At 35.8% G+C, this 18,059-nt stretch overlaps 4 protein-coding genes and 1 long non-coding RNA gene across 5 annotated transcripts; all 5 read left to right on the top strand.

Annotated features, from left to right (window-relative positions):
• The first annotated feature begins 954 nt into the window (after positions 1–954).
• Positions 955–3,460, top strand: LOC116023562. The gene is made up of 3 exons (XM_031264564.1): positions 955–1,388; positions 1,497–2,422; positions 2,553–3,460. Exons 1-3 carry the CDS (start codon positions 955–957, stop codon positions 3,458–3,460), a joined length of 2,268 nt encoding a protein of 755 aa, XP_031120424.1.
• A 111-nt stretch (positions 3,461–3,571) lies between these two features.
• On the top strand, positions 3,572–4,864 carry LOC116023560 (ATP-dependent DNA helicase PIF1-like). The gene is made up of 3 exons (XM_031264563.1): positions 3,572–3,770; positions 3,871–4,803; positions 4,854–4,864. Exons 1-3 carry the CDS (start codon positions 3,572–3,574, stop codon positions 4,862–4,864), a joined length of 1,143 nt encoding a protein of 380 aa, XP_031120423.1.
• Positions 4,865–4,866: 2 nt separating this feature from the next.
• LOC116021648 (ATP-dependent DNA helicase PIF1-like) lies at positions 4,867–5,531 on the top strand. The gene has a single exon (XM_031262107.1). The coding sequence runs from the start codon at positions 4,875–4,877 to the stop codon at positions 5,529–5,531; it is 657 nt and encodes a 218-aa protein (XP_031117967.1). The 5' UTR covers positions 4,867–4,874.
• Positions 5,532–9,655: 4,124 nt separating this feature from the next.
• On the top strand, positions 9,656–12,138 carry LOC116021716. Its single transcript, XR_004099046.1, has 2 exons — positions 9,656–9,951; positions 10,070–12,138. It is a non-coding gene; the product is annotated as an uncharacterized LOC116021716 (long non-coding RNA).
• Positions 12,139–14,620: 2,482 nt separating this feature from the next.
• Positions 14,621–17,141, top strand: LOC116023216 (guanine nucleotide-binding protein subunit beta-like protein). Its single transcript, XM_031264201.1, has 2 exons — positions 14,621–15,634; positions 16,818–17,141. The coding sequence occupies exons 1-2, from the start codon at positions 14,756–14,758 to the stop codon at positions 16,917–16,919; spliced, it is 981 nt and encodes a 326-aa protein (XP_031120061.1). The 5' UTR covers positions 14,621–14,755; the 3' UTR covers positions 16,920–17,141.
• Positions 17,142–18,059: the final 918 nt, after the last annotated feature.

Here is an 18,059-nt window from a genome sequence, read left to right as displayed (position 1 = left end):
TTATTTCCAATAACGCAAAAAAGAGGATCCAAATATATTAGGTCTTAGCGCATCTTATAATTATTTCATGTCTTATATTAGGTCTTAGCGCATCTTATAATGATATTTATTTCCAATAACGCAAAAAAGAGGATCCAAATATATTACGTCTTAGCGCATCTTATAATTATTTCATGTCTTATATTAGGTCTTAGCGCATCTTATAATTATAATTATTTAGGATGTAGCACAAAAGAGGATCCAAATATATTAGGTCTTAGCGCATCTTATAATTATTTACCATGTTGTCACTTTGTCACAAGTTTGTACCATGTCCTTTACTTTATGATATAACAAATGATACCGCTATTTTGCATCCAATAACGCATTTCATTTCTAAACAGTGCAATGCGGTGACACCCATGTCAATCATGGAATGGAAGACAATTTAGTTGTTCGAAATCTAGCGCAAGAGTTCCAACAAGTAGACAACAATCATGAACAAATGTCAAACCCGTGCATTATTGGTAAGTTTTTCAAACTTATAACGATTTTTCAATTGAGGTCATCCTTTATTTTATTTGTTTTTTTTTTATTTGAAAATTCATTTATTTTATTTCTTAATTCAATTCAAATCAATTGTTTTTAGTTCATTTATCAATAGCAATGCTAGGTACCCATGAACCCAAATTTAATTTTGTTCATCACAATTTCCTTGGGTTAATTGTGTCATTTTGCAAACAGATTCACAAATCTTCCTAAATGACCAACGTACATCTCAAACAATACCAATACGGTCAAATATATCAAAACAATGCATTGAACCACAAAAAGAGTTGGGTCTAACACCAACACCAAATATTGGTATGTTATTCTAATTGCAAGTTTCTAATGCAGCTATTATCATTGTATTAAATTTTATGTAATCATATTGACATATATATCTAAATTGCTTACATTTATGTAGTTGCATACATGGATATCGGTGACCCAAACAATATATGTGAACATTGCAATGCAATCTATTGGTATGAGGAGCGTGTTAATAAGGCAGTGCGTAGCGGAACAACTAAATATTCAACGTGCTGTGGTCATGGGAAGATCAAATTGCCAAAGATGGTGCCACCTCCAAAAAGGATTTTCAACTTATTCTTTGCAAGAGGAAAGAAACGGAATGAATTTGTAAAGCACATAAGAAGCTTCAATAACATGTTTTCTTTTACATCCTTGGGGGCTAAGGTTGATAAATCAATCAACCTTGGAAATTGCCCACCAATATTTAGGATAAATGGGCAAAATTATCATTTGATGGGAGGATTAATGCCCGATCCTGGAAAGAGTCCAAAGTTTGCTCAATTATACATCCATGATACAGAGAACGAAGTAGAGAACCGCATAAATGCATTCAGGTAATACGATGCTCTATTTTTTTAATATGATATTAGTTACTATTAATTTAGTATAACAAAATTCTAACAACAATATGCTAATCTAATGTAATTGAATTTTTTAAATAGTGGTGCTGACCCCAATGACCAAACGCATGTTGATATAGTTCAAGATATCAAGCAAGATCTAGATGAGCACAATGTGTTGGTGCAATCATTTCGTTGGGCAAAAAATCAGATTGACAACAATCCAGAAGTTAATTTTAGGATGAGGTTGATTGGTAAGCGTCAAAGTGATGCAAGGACGTACAATCTACCCACTGTTTCAGAGGTGGCTGCTTTAATTGTTGGCGATCTAGACCACACACTCGGGCAACGGGACATAATAGTGGAGACCAAGGCTGGATCACTCAAGAGGATAAACGAGCTCAACCCAGCGTATTTGCCATTGCAATATCCCCTTTTATTCCCTTTAGGCAAAGATGGCTATCGAGAAGACATACAATACTGCACAGCATCCAATAAACCAACCGCTGCTAGGGTTCGGGTATCGCAGCGTGAATACTTTGCATACAAGATACATGACAGGTTCGGTGAACTGTCTTTGCTGTCATACGCCAAGCGATTATTCCAACAATTCTTGGTCGATGCATACACGATGGTAGAGTCGGGCAGACTACAGTACATAAGAAATAATCAGAAGGCATTGCGGTGTGAAGCATACAAGGGGTTGTCTGACGCGTTAACAAGGGGAGAGGTTGATACAAACAAGCAAGGTAAGCGAATCATCTTACCGTCGACATTCACTGGCGGTGCCCGATATATGATTCAGAATTATCAGGATGCGATGGCCATATGCAGACATAAGGGGTATCCAAACTTATTTATAACCTTCACATGCAACCCAAAGTGGCCTGAGATCCAAAGATATATGGACAAATGCAACCTCAACGCAGAAGACAGACCAGACATTGTATCTAGGGTCTTCAAGATTAAGTTAGATGCTTTAGTCAAAGAGATACGCACTGGCAAGCTATTTGGTATTGTAACCGCAGGTAATTTTACTAATTCCTTCTTATTTCCTTTCTACAAACATGACATCAATAGCAAATTTAAATAGTATTACCTACCTGTTTCTGTATTATTCAGTTTTTGGGTGTTAATATTTTTTTTTAAATTATGCAGTGATTTATACTATCGAATTCCAAAAACGTGGATTACCACACGCTCACATTCTCATATTCCTCCAAAGGTTGTCAGAAGGATTTTCAGCTAATCAGATGGACCAGATCATATTCGCTGAAATACCCAACAAGGAACTAGACAGTGAGTATTATAAAGCTGTTGGGGAATTCATGATGCACGGCCCATGTGGACACGAAAGGCCTAAATCTCCATGCATGGTCAATCAAAAGTGCTCTAAACATTTCCCTAAGAAGTTTGTTGAGGTATCCACATTGGACGAGGACGGTTACCCTATCTACAGGCGTCGTGAAAATGGTGCAACAGTTGAGAAAAATGGGGTTCAGTTGGACAGCAGGTATTGTGTCCCGCATAACAGGTACTTACTGTTGAAGTATAAGGCGCATATTAACGTAGAATGGTGCAACCAATCAAGATCAATAAAGTATTTGTTCAAATATGTCAACAAAGGGAATGACAGGGTTACTGCTGAATTCTACAAGACCACAACTGATGCCAACGAGAATGCAACTGTGGATGAAATTACCATGTATTACGACTGCCGGTACGTGTCCGCTTGCGAGGCAGCATGGCGTTTGTTGTCCTTCGATGTACAACTAAGGCACCCGCCCGTTGAGAGATTAAGCTTCCACTTGCCAGAATGCCAAACAGTTGTGTTTGAGGATGATGATAGGATCGAGAATGTTTTAAATAGGCCGACTGTCAGTCACAGCATGTTCACCGCATGGTTTAACGCAAACAAGAAATATGTTGAGGCTAAAGAGTTGGCTTATATCGACATGCCAAACAAATTTGTATGGAAGAAAGATATTAGGGAATGGCATCCTAGGAAGAGGGGGTTCGCTATTGGACGCATATTTTTTGTACCTCCCGGCAGCGGTGAAGTCTAATACTTGCGATGTCTTTTAAACGTAGTTCATGGCCCAACGAGTTTTGAAGACATCAAGACAGTTCAAGGTGTTGTATACCCAACCTTTAGAGATGCATGCTATGCTAGAGGGATGCTAGACGATGATAGAGAATATATTGATGCAATTAATGAAGCAAGTCATTGGTCAACTGCCAATTCTATGAGAAAATTATTTGTCATTTTACTGACGGCAAACTTGGTGAATCGGCCAGAGAATGTCTGGAATCACGTCTGGCACCATCTATGTGAGGATGTGCAATTTAACAAGAGGAAAATGTTGAAAGATATGGGTAAGTTCTTAATTCAATTTCAACACAATTAATTTTCATAATAAGTAATCTTTTGCTCTGTCATTACTGAAATCGATATGTCTTAATTCTATAATTACAGATTTGTGTTTGTCTGATGATGAGAAGAAGAACTTAGGACTTCTTGAATTAGATAGGTTGTTGCAGATGTACAACAAGTGTTTGAAAGATTACCCTGATATGCCAATCCCAAATTACGATGATTCTTTATTCTCGAACAATCGATTGTTGTTTGACGAGCTCAACTATGACCGACAGGCAATGACAGAAGAGTATGAGACGATGGAAAAACAATTAACTGATGAGCAGTTAGTTGTTTACGAAACTGTTCTGAGTGATATACAACATCAGAAAGGGGGGCTCTTCTTTGTATATGGTTATGGAGGTACAGGAAAAACATTTGTCTGGAAAGCGTTGTCTTCGAAGCTACGTTCTACTGGGGATATTGTGCTAAATGTTGCTTCGAGTGGGATCGCCTCATTGCTCTTGCCAGGAGGTCGAACAGCTCACTCAAGGTTCGCTATTCCAATAGCAATTAATGAGGATTCAACTTGCAATATATGCCAAGGGAGTCAACTGGCGGAATTGTTAATCCAAGCCAAGCTAATCATATGGGATGAAGCACCGATGATGCACAAACACTGCTTTGAGGCTCTAGATAAGACAATGCGCGATCTGTTACGCCACTGTGATCCTAACAGTGTACATAAGACATTCGGAGGCAAGACTGTTGTGCTAGGCGGTGACTTCCGGCAAATATTGCCTGTCATTCCTAAAGGTTCGAGGCAAGATATTGTTTCAGCTGCAATAAACTCATCTTACCTTTGGGATTCTTGCAAAGTCCTTCGACTAACCAAAAATTTGCGTCTTAGGACACTTGATGATTCAGCCAGAAAGGAACACATTGAACGATTTGCTGCGTGGTTGGCTGATATAGGAAATGGAATATTAGGTGGTCCTAATGACGGTCACGGAAAAGTTGAAATACCAGAAGAAATGTTATTGCCATCAAATGGTGACTACATCTCTACAATAGTTGATACTATTTTTCCAATGTTTAGGCAGGGTGGGTCTAACTTACAACAAATGGAGAATCGTGCCATACTTGCTCCAACACTAGATGTGGTAAACGAGGTCAATGAATATATGAGTGGTTTGCATGTGGCTGAGAGCAAGACCTACCTAAGTTCTGACACAGTTTGTAAGTCTGATGCAACAAATGGTATACTATATGATATGCATACTCCTGAATTCCTAAATGGTTTGAAAGCTTCTGGCATACCCAACCATTCTTTAACTTTGAAGATTGGCTCCCCCGTCATGTTGCTCAGAAATATAGATCACTCAATGGGACTTTGTAATGGTACAAGATTGATCATTACTAGGTTATCTGATCATGTTGTAGAAGCTAAGATTGTCGCAGGCCACAATGCCGGTAATGTAGTCTTGATTCCGAGGATGTCAATGACTCCAACTGATACAAGATTGCCTTTCAAATTCCAAAGGAGGCAATTTCCTCTAATGCTGTCATATGCGATGACTATCAACAAAAGTCAAGGGCAGACTTTAACACATGTTGGATTACTACTAAAGAAGTCGGTTTTTGTTCATGGTCAACTATATGTTGCTGCTTCAAGGATTAGTAACCCGGATGGGTTAAAAATTCTAATTCAGAATGAGGGTGGTGAGAGTAGTAACTATACTACGAATGTTGTGTACCATGAAGTTTTTAATAATTTGTAGCTTTTGCATTTTCATATAGTTGTAACATGTACTGTTTAATATATCATGTTTTTTTTTAAGTACATTGCCTGTTGCAGAAATCACAAATTAAGTAAGTTCTATGGATTCTATCATTGTAATATACATAATAAGTTCACATAATACTATTTAATTTCAGTCCGTGCAACGCACGGGTATCATACTAGTAAAGCTATACAGCAACATATCTAAACAAATATTAGGGGCATCTCTTAAAGCATCATCAAGAAACACTTTGAGCTTTGTAGGGAATTTGTATTACTTCCACTCTTGAATGATTTGTTGGATGGATTGTTTACAAATGAGCCCCCATGAGGGGTATTTATTGTCATTCCTCCTCCTCAATGGATTGTAGAGATTTACTTTATCTAATGGCTAAAAATCTATCTGTAGAACTTTCCCTAAATCTTTACCAAAACTAAGGGTTCTATAATGTTATATAATGTTCTATGCTTTTCTGATCTACTACCCCTAGAGTTATGTATACAATTCTAGAACATTCTAACATTATGGGAAGCTATGTACAACTCCTAGAAAAGAAAGACGTAGCAAACCTCAGAAAAGTGTAGCAAAGTGACACGCACATTACAATCACCACCAAAGATTTTTTAGGAGCTTTTTGCACAATTGGAGGAAAGGAGATGATTTGTAGTGTTGCGAAGAGAGGGAAGAAAAAAAAAAATTGCAGTTAGTTTAATTTTTGTGAGACTCCCAATTCTATAAAAAACAAAGACCAATCTTGCTTGGTGCGTGTGTAGCAAACTCGACTTCCTAGCGGGCACGTTAATAATAATATTTCTTTTGATAATCCTTCACTTGACAAAAATTGAGCAAATTTGAATAGGTAAGGATATGGATACGTAATTGGCTTAGTAGAGCACAGAGTAATAAGGATAGGGATATGCACTTGTAAATTAGATTCACGCTAGTTTACTTCAAATGAAATGCTAAACCAAAACATCCAATGTTTCTAAGAGCAACACCATAGTCTCAACGGCAAATTATAGTGTGGACCATTGTTTACTGTCACTAATAAATATTTATTTTTAATATACTGAATGTTCATTTTTGAATAGTATATCAAAAATAAATTTTGTAATACAATAAAAATAAATATAAAAAATGAACATATAGTACACCATAAATAAATTCCCAATATATTAAAAATGAAAGTATATGTTAGTGGACCATGATCCATTGATCCACGATATAATGATTATAGTCTCATATGCTTGGGCTCTTCATTAGAAAAAAAAAAAAAATACAACTCGCCAACCAACTTTATATAGGCAAATTATACTGTGCACCATGGTGCACATAGCAATGTGCACCACGTATGTAAACGACGTCGTTTTGAGCATGGTAAACTAACCGTCCGCTTTTTTGGAAATCACGTTTCTCGTTTGGACCGATCTCTATATTTATGTTAATACTCTGTGTATTTCAGGCAATCATTCTGTGTATTCTAGGCAACCGTTCTGTGTATTCATGTTAGTAACACATGTTGTGATGTGTTTGTGCATTCGAATGTTTAGGAGGATGAGTTATGTGTATTTTGTGTCAATATTTTGTGTATTCAGTTATTAACACAGGTTGTGATGTGTTTGTGCATTCGAATGTTAGGAGGATGAGTTATGTGTATTCAGGGAAAACATTCTGTGTATTCAGGGCAAACATTCTGTGTATTCTAGGCAAACGTTCTGTGTATTCTAGATAATGATTATGTGTATTATAGATAATGAATTCCCTGGAGTCATTCGCGTCCGCGTCCACTAACATCAAAACGACGTCGTTTATGTACGTGATGCACATTCCTATGTACACCGTGGTGCAGAGTATAACGATTGCTTTATATATATATATATATATGGGAAATGGATCATACACAAAATTATTCCTAGACGGAAACTAAGAATTAATCTTAATCGTCAATTTGGCATAATCTAACGGTTCTGGTCTATAGCACGAGGAAAAACTCATAGTAACATTCAACACTATACCCTATATCTTACCCAATTTGAAAATTTTGTGCACTTAGAGATTACCTTTCAGAATTTACGTTTTAATTATTTTATTTAGATTTCAAATTTAGATTTTTAGTTTAAGCTTTATCGTTTATCCAGAAATACATTCTCTATTGTTAAACATTTAACTTTTAAAGTTGAAAAAAAATTATCAGAATGTCACACCATATATATTTGATTTTTTTTTCAAAGTGCATCAAATACGTTTGATTTTTTTTTTTTTTTCCAAATAAAGGACTAAGATTGTTTCCAAATTTTATTATCCTGAGAACGTGTTGTCATGTTCGTGCGCAATAGACATTTAGGTATGTATTGTGGCCTGAAACATATGACTAAAGTAATTAGTATTATTATCTAAAAACATAATAAGTGTCAATTAAAGTTATATCCCTCATTTTTTTTTTTGAAAACCAAAGCAACGAATATATTAATTATTCAAAAGCAAATGTTGAATACAATCAGGAAAAGAAGAGAGCCTAACATGAGGACCAGACTGAGAAGCCGCAGCTCTTGCTAACGTATTCGATGATCTAGCAATAAAATGAAACGAAACATCATCAAAGTAACGTATTCCCTCATTTATGTTCATGTTTTTAGTGCTAACCATTTTGTATATTGTATTTTTAGAGTCGTACTATACAAATTGTTATAAAAAATAACCTTACCGTTATCTTTTCCATGACTCTATTACATGGTAGTATCTGTTCATCTATACTTTCTGAACCCGTTGAAGCACAAAGAGTCAATATCGCCTCCACTGAGGCTCGATCTCATGACCTCCCATATAAGAAAGTCACTACATGACATATGAGCACAAGGTGCTTGGCAAAAATAAGAATTTGTTAGTTATTTTTTAAAATATAAATAATGGAATATGTTTTTGCGCATCACACATAGAAAATATCGACTAGTTATTTAAATATGAGCTAGGGTCTTCTCTTCAATAATATCTTAACTAACCCTCTATTTTACATATGGCCCTATTTGGTAAATGGCTGTTAGCTAATTGGGTTAGAGAGTATGATTAGTTGATAACATTGGTTGATTGTAGAAATATGTTTGGTAAATTATGTTAGCTAATAGCTGTTTGGTGTAATTTATTTTCTCAAAATGCTAATTGAAAAAGTTACTTTGAATAACTTTTTAAATTTTAATATTCTGGAGTTACAAAGAACATATTAATCAAACACTTATATTGATTTTTTAATCACGTCGAGCATATAGTGATCAAATAAACTAAAATTGATTAATAAGTTAACTATTTTATCAAACAGGGTCAGCAAATCTCCAATTTCTCTCTAGATCATATCTATCACCCTAGCTTTTCCCTCTTCGGCTCATCCTCTCATCCTAAACATAGAGAAACTTGATAGATGATATGGGTTGAAGCTTCAAATGCGGCCCGGGGTTGACCACCTTCCTCTAGAGAGACTAGAGCTCCAAGTTCAACAGATCCCAAGCTTTTAGGGTTTGTTATTTAAATTTGATAAAACCATCATAATAATCAATTAATAAATCAAAAAAATATGACAAATAGTGAAGATGAAGATAATAGTAATGCTACCTAAAAGAGAATTAAGAAAACTCAGAGAAATTCAAACCAAAAGTAATTACTACAAGAAAAATCGCGAATCGCGACGGAAAATCACGACGGAAATGTTTCCGTCGCGATATAACAACGGAATTGCGACGGAATAACTTCCGTTGCTAATTCACGACGGAAATTAATTCCATCGCAAATTTTGGCACAAGTAAAAAATAAAACCCGCGAAATCGTCGCGGCAAAAAACTAGCGACCGAATTCGCGATGGATTTGAGTTCCGTTGCGAAATGACGACGGAAATGGCGACAAATTTAATTTCCATCGCGATATTGCGACGGAAAATGGCGACGGAATTTATTCCGTTGCTAAAGAAATCAATTTATTTGGAAATGAAATAAATATTGCGACGGAATGGACAACGGAATAAATTCCGTCGCAATTAAATTTCTATTTTTGACATCGAAACGGTGTCGTTTTGTTTTTTTTTTTTTTAATCAAAAGCATGTTAATTTCCATTGCCCTTAGGCCTTAGCCCTAATTCAAGTTTCAGCTTTAGCTTCAGCCGTCGCCCACACCATCTTCAATCACATTCGTCGCCCACCCCATCGCCACACCATCGCCACACCACACCGTCCGTCGCCCACACCATCGCCGAGTTCGGCCAGCCGCGCCGTCGCCCAGTTCGGCCACCGCCTTCACCCACCTTCTCCTCCTTCGCCATCGACCAGTTCGCCGTTTCATCCACCTCCGTCAGCCACCGTCTCGTCCTTCGACGCCGTTTCACCCACCGCCGTTGCCGGTGTGCCCACTGCCGTCAACCAGTTCGCCACCGCCGGTAAGTACTTGGTTTGGGATCGGATTAGGCTTATTTGAATTGAATATCTTTCTCAGTCTTTCATTTGGGAGGAGGGGGCCAGATGCATCTAAGCCCTTGATTGATTTTATTTTTCTAGGCAGTCAGGCTCAAGCTTCGTCCAGTTATTGGTAATGCTATTTGTTCTATTTGTTCTAATATAGTTCTCGTAATTTTTATTGTAATGCAGTTTTATTCTAATGCTATTGCTAGGTAATTTTTATAAATTCTAATGCTATTTGTTCTAGTATAGGTAATTTTTATAAATTTCAATCCAGTACTTCATAATCTTGTATAGGTAATTTTTATCATTATTACTCCGTATTATTTAAGCTGCAAATTCCAGCTGCAAATTATGGCTCACTGAGGTAAACTTTCTAGGCCAACTTAGACTTCCTAATTTCATCAAGCTGATTGGATATTGCTGCGAGGATGATCACCGATTACTTGTTTATGAGTTCATGTTCAGAGGAAGCCTTGGTTAGTGTTGTTCCATTTCCCTAAAAAGTAATGCCCTGTAATTTTATATACTGATATGCCTTTCCCGTGTTAGGCTATAATTCTATACTCATGTAACCTTGGTTATGGGTCTTGCGGTATCATTCTAGCCATTGGGTCTTGCTTATTAAATGGAACCATAGATGAATTATATATTTATCATTATTTTAGTTTATCTTACTGAGTTATTATGTGTCATGCAAACTACACTAATCCAGTAAAATCCTATATCAAGAGAAAAGTAGGCACATAGAACCTAACAAGTAGGAAACATACTGTTAATATTTTCAATTTCATAGTGCAATTACTTGGATTATAGATTCTGAAAGCTGAGAAATTGGCTTAATAATGAGAATAATGTGATCTACTATATGAACACACATATACAACAATGAGGGGAAGGTAGAGCTGTAGAGGAGATGAGAAAGAGAGGGGGAGAGTGTGTGTGCTTTGGTGAGAACATGGGAATGGAATCAAAAGGTGGCAAATTTTATGTAAGGTGAATAGAGATTGAACCTAAGACATCTCATATAAGGTATATTCTTGCAGCCCTCCATTTAAAAATCTGCACAAATCATCAATCAATATCTAAAAAATTTTAAGAGATTCCTTAAAACCTTTACAAGTTAAAATCTTATATCAAAGTATCAGTTTAAACAGAAACATAATTACTGTAGAACCACTTGAAAAAATGTTAGCACTTGAAACTACCCAAACTTTAAGTGCTCATTTATAACCCTAACTTAATATTCTACTTTACTGGTTACTCTTCAGCATCTCAGATTTGTAGAAATTTCTAACAGGCTTCTTTCTTAATTAGAAGTAATCATAATTAGCTTCCCTTGTGCTTTATTAGTTTGATTAAAGTGCATGCATCTCTTGTTCAGAAGATGTGTTGAGTCCATTGCACACATTCTTGCACTCATGTAGTAGCATAACACATGTTTGGGGGGAAGTTGCTTTGCATTTGATTCTGTTTAACATTGTGAATGAAATCCTTAAGCTTAATGAGGGAACATGCAGAACTTCTTAATTCTGTAAGAGATGATATTAGTGAGTACAAGGTGAGTAAGCTCAAGTTTTAAGTTATCTAATGGATGCAAATGTAAATTAAACAAAGTCGCGCCGGCCTCCACAGGACGAAATAATGTCTACTCCAGCTGTGTCTGCTGTGATACGAAAGAGAAAGACACCATTCTCTTCTATTTGTATTTTGTTTTGTTTTGTGAGTATAAACAATTCTTAAATATCTATTTGACAGTTAAATTGGGAAACACTTATGCAGGGATGTAGCCATGTAGGGAGTATTCATTAACCTTAGCTACACCTTTAATGAATTTTGATAACAGATTCACTGCTAGACATTTTCTATCTGTTTCTTTTGGGAGTGAAAAAGAATTTATTGATGATGAAGAGGCAGAGTAGATGGGTGTAGATTTCCAGATGGTAAAAGTGAAATTGAGACAGGAGTGAAGAAAGAAGCCTATTCCAGTTGATGAAGAATGAAGAAAGAAACCTATTCAAATCAAATGATCTTAATGTTAGTTGTTGTTTGTTAAGAATATTATATTGTTGTTTAGACTTGAATTGACTATTATTATTTATTAGATGTGAATTAATATATATTATTACTTGAACCTAATATGGATGGATAGTGTTTTAAAATTATGTTATATTTTTGAATTAACAGCTTATTAGTATATAATTTTAAAAATGCGATGGAATAATTGTAGCAAAAATTGCATTCCAAAAAAAATTGTAGCAAAAATTGCGATGAAATCGCGACGGAAAATAATTTCGGCGTTTTTTTGCGACGGAATATTCGTCTCCAAAATGGCGTAAGAATTAGCGACAGAATTATTTTCGTTGCCAAATTACGACAGAATTGCGACGGAAAATGTTCCGTCGCAAATTGGCAACGGAATTATTCCGTCGTGATTCCGTCGCAATATTTCGCAACGGAATTATTCCGTCGTCGATTCCGTCGCCTTATTTCACGACGGAATTTTTCCGTCGCCTTATTTCACGACGGAATTTTTCCGTCGCAAAAGAAAATACGACGAGCCGATAGACGACGGAACGAATTCCGTCGCAAAACCTGTTTCGCGACGGAAAAATTCCGTCGCGAATCGCGATTTTTCTTGTAGTATAATACTCTCTCTGTCCCATTTTATCTGTCATGCTTACTATTCATTGGTCAAACCAACTATTTCTTTTTCATTTATTTTCTTTGGTATTTTTTTACTCATTTTAAATTTGAATTTTTGGGGTTTAATAGTACTTTTAGTGTAGTTTCTAAATATATAAATTTTGTATATTAATACTAAACTTAATATTATGAAAAATTGAGTTAAAAATAACTTCAGTCAAGCCTCGTTAACCGAACCAGACACATAAAATAAGACGGAGGGAGTATTTATTTAGAATGTCGTTTTTAAACTAAGTAGTTAGACTATCGATTTTAAAAAGATTTTTTTTGGTTGTCCAAAGGTATCCCAACGGTTAGCACACTAAGTAGTAGGGGACAGACCAAATGGTTGGAACCCCCAATCTTATGCTTAAGGGACAAGGTGCTGAACCACCACGCCAACTTTGTTGTTTTCAATTTTACAAAGTTACAAACATTTATTTTAGTGACAATTATAATGAATGTTCTATATTATCTTAGATTCATATACTTTGAATTACCTATTTAAAATTATAAATAGACAAATTCAACATTCAATTACATATGCATGAACTTCTCCTATATAATATTGCATTGATATACTTTGAAATATTTATTTAAATATAAACATTCGGCATTAGCTCATTCGCGCAATGCGCGTGTAAAGCTAGTCATACAAATAGAATTCAAAGTGGTCTCTAATTGACAGCCACTCTAAAGCGCCCCAGCAGATGTGCCGTGCATTTTAAGCACGCGTAACCTTTATTTTATTAATTTTTTTCTTGTCTTTCTCCTAAAAAAAAGGTGTTGTAGGATAAAAAAACACACGAAAACCCACCTTCAAATTTGTTAACAAACCAACTCTCCAGTTTATTTTGATGCAAAAACCACAAATGTTATATTGTCAAATGAAATTGTAATTATATCAAAATGATACTTTAGTTATGTTGTAATGAAACTACAATGTATATAAAATGAAATTGAATAAGAGGTTTTACATATTTGAGTGTATATATTCCAATGAAACTGTAATTGAATTAAAATTATACTTTAGTGGTGTTGTAATAAAACTATATTGTGTATACAATGAAATTTAATAACATGTATCACATGTTGAGTGTATAATGTCAAATAAAACTGTAGTTAAATTAAAATAATAATTTAGTTGTGTTGTAATGAAACTATAATGTATATAAATGAAATTGAATACGCCATAAAAAAATTAGTTGGACGGAACGACTCAACGAGTGCCTTTTTTTTTTTTTTTTTTAAATTAAAATAAATGACAACGTTTTAGACCATGGTCCACACAGTTGTGTGGTCCACAATAAAAATTGCCATGGATGGCCAAGTAGTTAGAGTAAAAGTTGAAAATAGGTTTTGGAGACCAAGTAGTATTTTTTACTTTTATACTAATATCTTGTGATATGTGTGGACTAATTTGATCAATCCATCTAGGATGATCAATGACTAAAAATGACAGGGTTAATTTTATAAACATTAGATAAGTAATCAACTTAAAAATTCCATGCATCTATTTGTTTAATGTAACAAAACTAATTAGATTAAATATGTTCTTTTTGCAAACTAGACAACTAGCACTAGCAATTCAATTGCACATGAGACACTACCAACAAAAAGAAGCGGACCAACTATGAAGACGAAACAATAATAAGCCTATCCAAAAGCAAATTAACAAAACGTAGAGTAATTCTAATTAAAAGTAATATCTACTACTTAATATCATACCAACTACAATACTTATTTAGATAATTAATTTTTAAAAAAATACAAAAACATTAATTTTATTGTCAACTATAATAAACTTCTTTCTCTTCTGTACAAATTTATATTTTAAAATATTTTAAATTACTTATTCAAATACAAATATTAGACATTAAATCCTATTCCGTATACCAATTTTACAAAACATTACATATCACGGGCTACCATTCCTATCACGGCCCACTTCAGCAATTAAATTCGCACGCTTCATATTTTAGGGTTTTTTTCTCGTTTATAGTTTAGCACGGCCTATCTTCATTCCTCAGCCTTTTCTTCCCTTAAACCTTCCCTCCGCCACCGCTGCCCGCCGCCGCAAAACCCTAAGAGGGACAGAAAATGGCTCAGGAATCTCTAGTTCTCCGCGGCACAATGAAGGCCCACACCGACTGGGTGACGGCCATCGCCGCCCCAATCGACAACGCCGACTTTATCGTCTCCGCCTCCCGCGACAAATCCATCATAGTCTGGTCTCTCACTAAGGATGGCCCGCAATTTGGCGTCGCACGCCGCCGCCTCACCGGACACTCTCACTTCGTCGAGGACGTGGTTCTCTCCTCCGACGGACAGTTCGCCCTATCCGGCTCCTGGGACGCCGAGCTCCGCCTCTGGGATCTCCAGACCGGCACCACCGCCCGCCGCTTCGTCGGCCACACTAAGGACGTCCTGTCCGTGGCGTTCTCTGTTGACAATCGCCAGATCGTCTCCGCTTCCCGTGACCGCTCCATCAAGCTATGGAACACCCTCGGTGAGTGCAAGTACACGATCCAGGAGCAGGACGGGCACTCTGAATGGGTATCGTGCGTACGTTTCAGCCCCAATAATCTGCAGCCGACCATCGTGTCTGCCTCGTGGGATCGAACGGTGAAAATCTGGAATCTGACGAACTGCAAGCTTCGGTCTACTCTAGCTGGGCACACTGGCTATGTGAACACTGTTTCTGTGTCGCCTGATGGCTCTCTTTGCGCTAGCGGAGGCAAGGATGGAGTGATCCTGCTCTGGGATTTGGCTGAGGGCAAGAGGCTTTACTCCCTCGAAGCTGGATCAATTATTCATTCCCTCTGCTTCAGCCCCAATAGGTACTGGCTCTGTGCCGCTACGGAGTCTAGCATTAAGATTTGGGATTTGGAGAGCAAGACCATTGTGGTGGACCTCAAGGTTGATCTTAAACAGGAGAGTGAGATGGCTGCTGAAGGAAATACTTCTTCCAAAAACAAGGTCAATTTATCATTCTGTTTTCTTTTTACCAGTTTTTCTCTTAGATTACATATCTTGTTTCATGTTACCATTGTTTCTGAATGCTGATGCGTGTGCCGCTAATCATTATCATACAAATAACAATGGATATAGAATTGTGCTATTAGAATGATGATAAGTTACTGTAATTGGAGTGATGTAAGTTTCATTCCATTTTCTCTTGGATTTGGTGTCATCCTGACTTTAGTTTGAGTTTTCAATGAAAAACTGCACTAAATCCTCTCAAGTGTGTGAACACTGACACTTTACCATCAATAAATATATAGTATGGACTTTTGACTTTATGTTCTGTTTTAATTTTTTCTGCTTGCTTTGAAGTCCTAGAAATTAGCCTAGGCGACTTGTAATGTTAAAAATATAAAAATAGAAAGGTGGTGGCCTGTTAGTTTAGACTATTAGTTGAGTACCTAGGTGGAGGAATATGGAGGAGGGAGCAATGATGTGCAGTGAGCTTGACGAGCAGATGAGTAGGCTGAGGAGTGTGGTTTTGATAACGGCGGTGGCTGTGACGACCGGCAACACGGCGTCTAAGGCTTTGAGGGTGATGCTAAGCTCTGGGATTTTTTTTCTTTTTGGTTTTAGGGATTGTGGAGAGGGTGATGCTAAGCTCTGGGATTTTTTTTTTCTTTTTGGTTTTGGGATTTTTTTTTTCTTTTTGGTTTTAGGGATTTTTTTTTCTTTTTGGTTTTAGGGATTTAATATTTTTGGGGAATTAGGAAATGGGTTTGTTTAGCATTTTGGGGGCCACCGAGGGAGTAGGACCTACCTGCTTAGGCTAAATGTGGAGTAGGACCTACTTTTGAAAGTCATAGAGTATTGCAAGGATAAAGATAAATAGCCTTTAGGCTGATTTTTATTGCATCTGGATGATATGTTTACCCTGGAAATTGGCATCTTATTATTTTTTTTAATGATTTTTTTGTGATGTATTTATTTATTCTCATTTTTAGACATTATCACTTTTGTTTGTTACAAATAATCTTGTATTCTTATTTTTGTAGATAATGTTTTTACAAAATGTATATGTAATTAATTGAGTATAAATGATTGTAATTATATTTTTCTATATCCCTGGACAACACATCTCAAACTAATTCACTCATGACATCTCTAAATTTATTTGATATTTGATTTGATCAAGCAGGTAATATTCTGCACCAGTTTGAGCTGGAGTGCTGATGGAAGCACTCTTTTCAGCGGATATACAGATGGTGTTATCAGAGTGTGGGGTATTGGACGGTATTAGTATGCAAAGCTTAGCCAAAGAAAAAAAGTCATAGCCCAGCCCCATTGTTGTTTAGAGTCTGAAATTTAAAAAGATTTTCAGATTTAGAGTCTGAATGTTGAAAAGATCTTCAGATTTTCATTATTTGCTGTTTCAATTTTGGATATTTGTTTGTGTTTTTGTAGTTGAAGTTTGTACTTAATTTGAGTTCTATAATCATTTTTTCTTCTGTCATCCTTTCAATTTCTTATTCTTTGTATGCATGTCTGCGCTATACTCACTTTAGTATTCAATGGAAAGTTGTCTTGCCATTTGATTGACAATGTCAAGCTTAGTTGTCTTGCTATTTGCTTGGCAATGTCAAACTTTAGTTGTGACTTGGCCAATTCAAGTATAGATTTTTTTGGTTTTGGATGGATGAATTGTTTACAAATGAGCCCCATGAGGGGTATTTATAGCCATTTCTCTTTCTCAATAGATGGAGATTTACTTGATTCAATGGTTAAAAATTTACCTTTAGAACTACCGAGCTAAGGATTCTATGATGTTCTATGCTTTGCTTCTCTACTACCTTATAGTTATGTATATGATTCTATAACATTCCAACAACTATTGGAAGCTATGTGCAACTTCTAGAAAAGTCAGTATAGTCTGGATTGATGTGGGGAAAAGTGTAGCAAAGCGGTAAATTTGAATAGGTAAGGATATGGATACGTAATTGGCTTCAAGCTACTTTACTTCAAATGAAATGCTAAACAGCTAAACACCCAATGTTTCTAAGAACACCACACTCTCAAAGGCAAATTATTCACTAGTAAATATTTGTTTTTAATATACTGAATGTTCATTTTTAGATAGTATACTAAAAATTAATTTTGTAATACAATAAAAATAAATATAAAAAATGAACATATAGTACACTACAAATAAATTTTCAGTATATTAAAAATGAAAGTATATGTTAGTGGACCATGATCCACAATATAATATAGTGATTGTAGTTTCATATGTTGTCTCTTCATTAGAAAAAAAAAAAGACAACTCGCCGACCAACAAAGTGTGAATGAAGGTTATACTCTTCATTTATGTCCGTTTTTTTCGTTAAGTTTTTTTGTACATTATGCTATAAAAGTTGTACTTTACAATATGTTAGACAAGCAT

The sequence above is a fragment of the Ipomoea triloba genome, chromosome 6 (assembly GCF_003576645.1).
Source record: "Ipomoea triloba cultivar NCNSP0323 chromosome 6, ASM357664v1".
NCBI lineage: Eukaryota > Viridiplantae > Streptophyta > Magnoliopsida > Solanales > Convolvulaceae > Ipomoea > Ipomoea triloba.
This window is presented reverse-complemented; position numbering and strand designations above follow the sequence as displayed.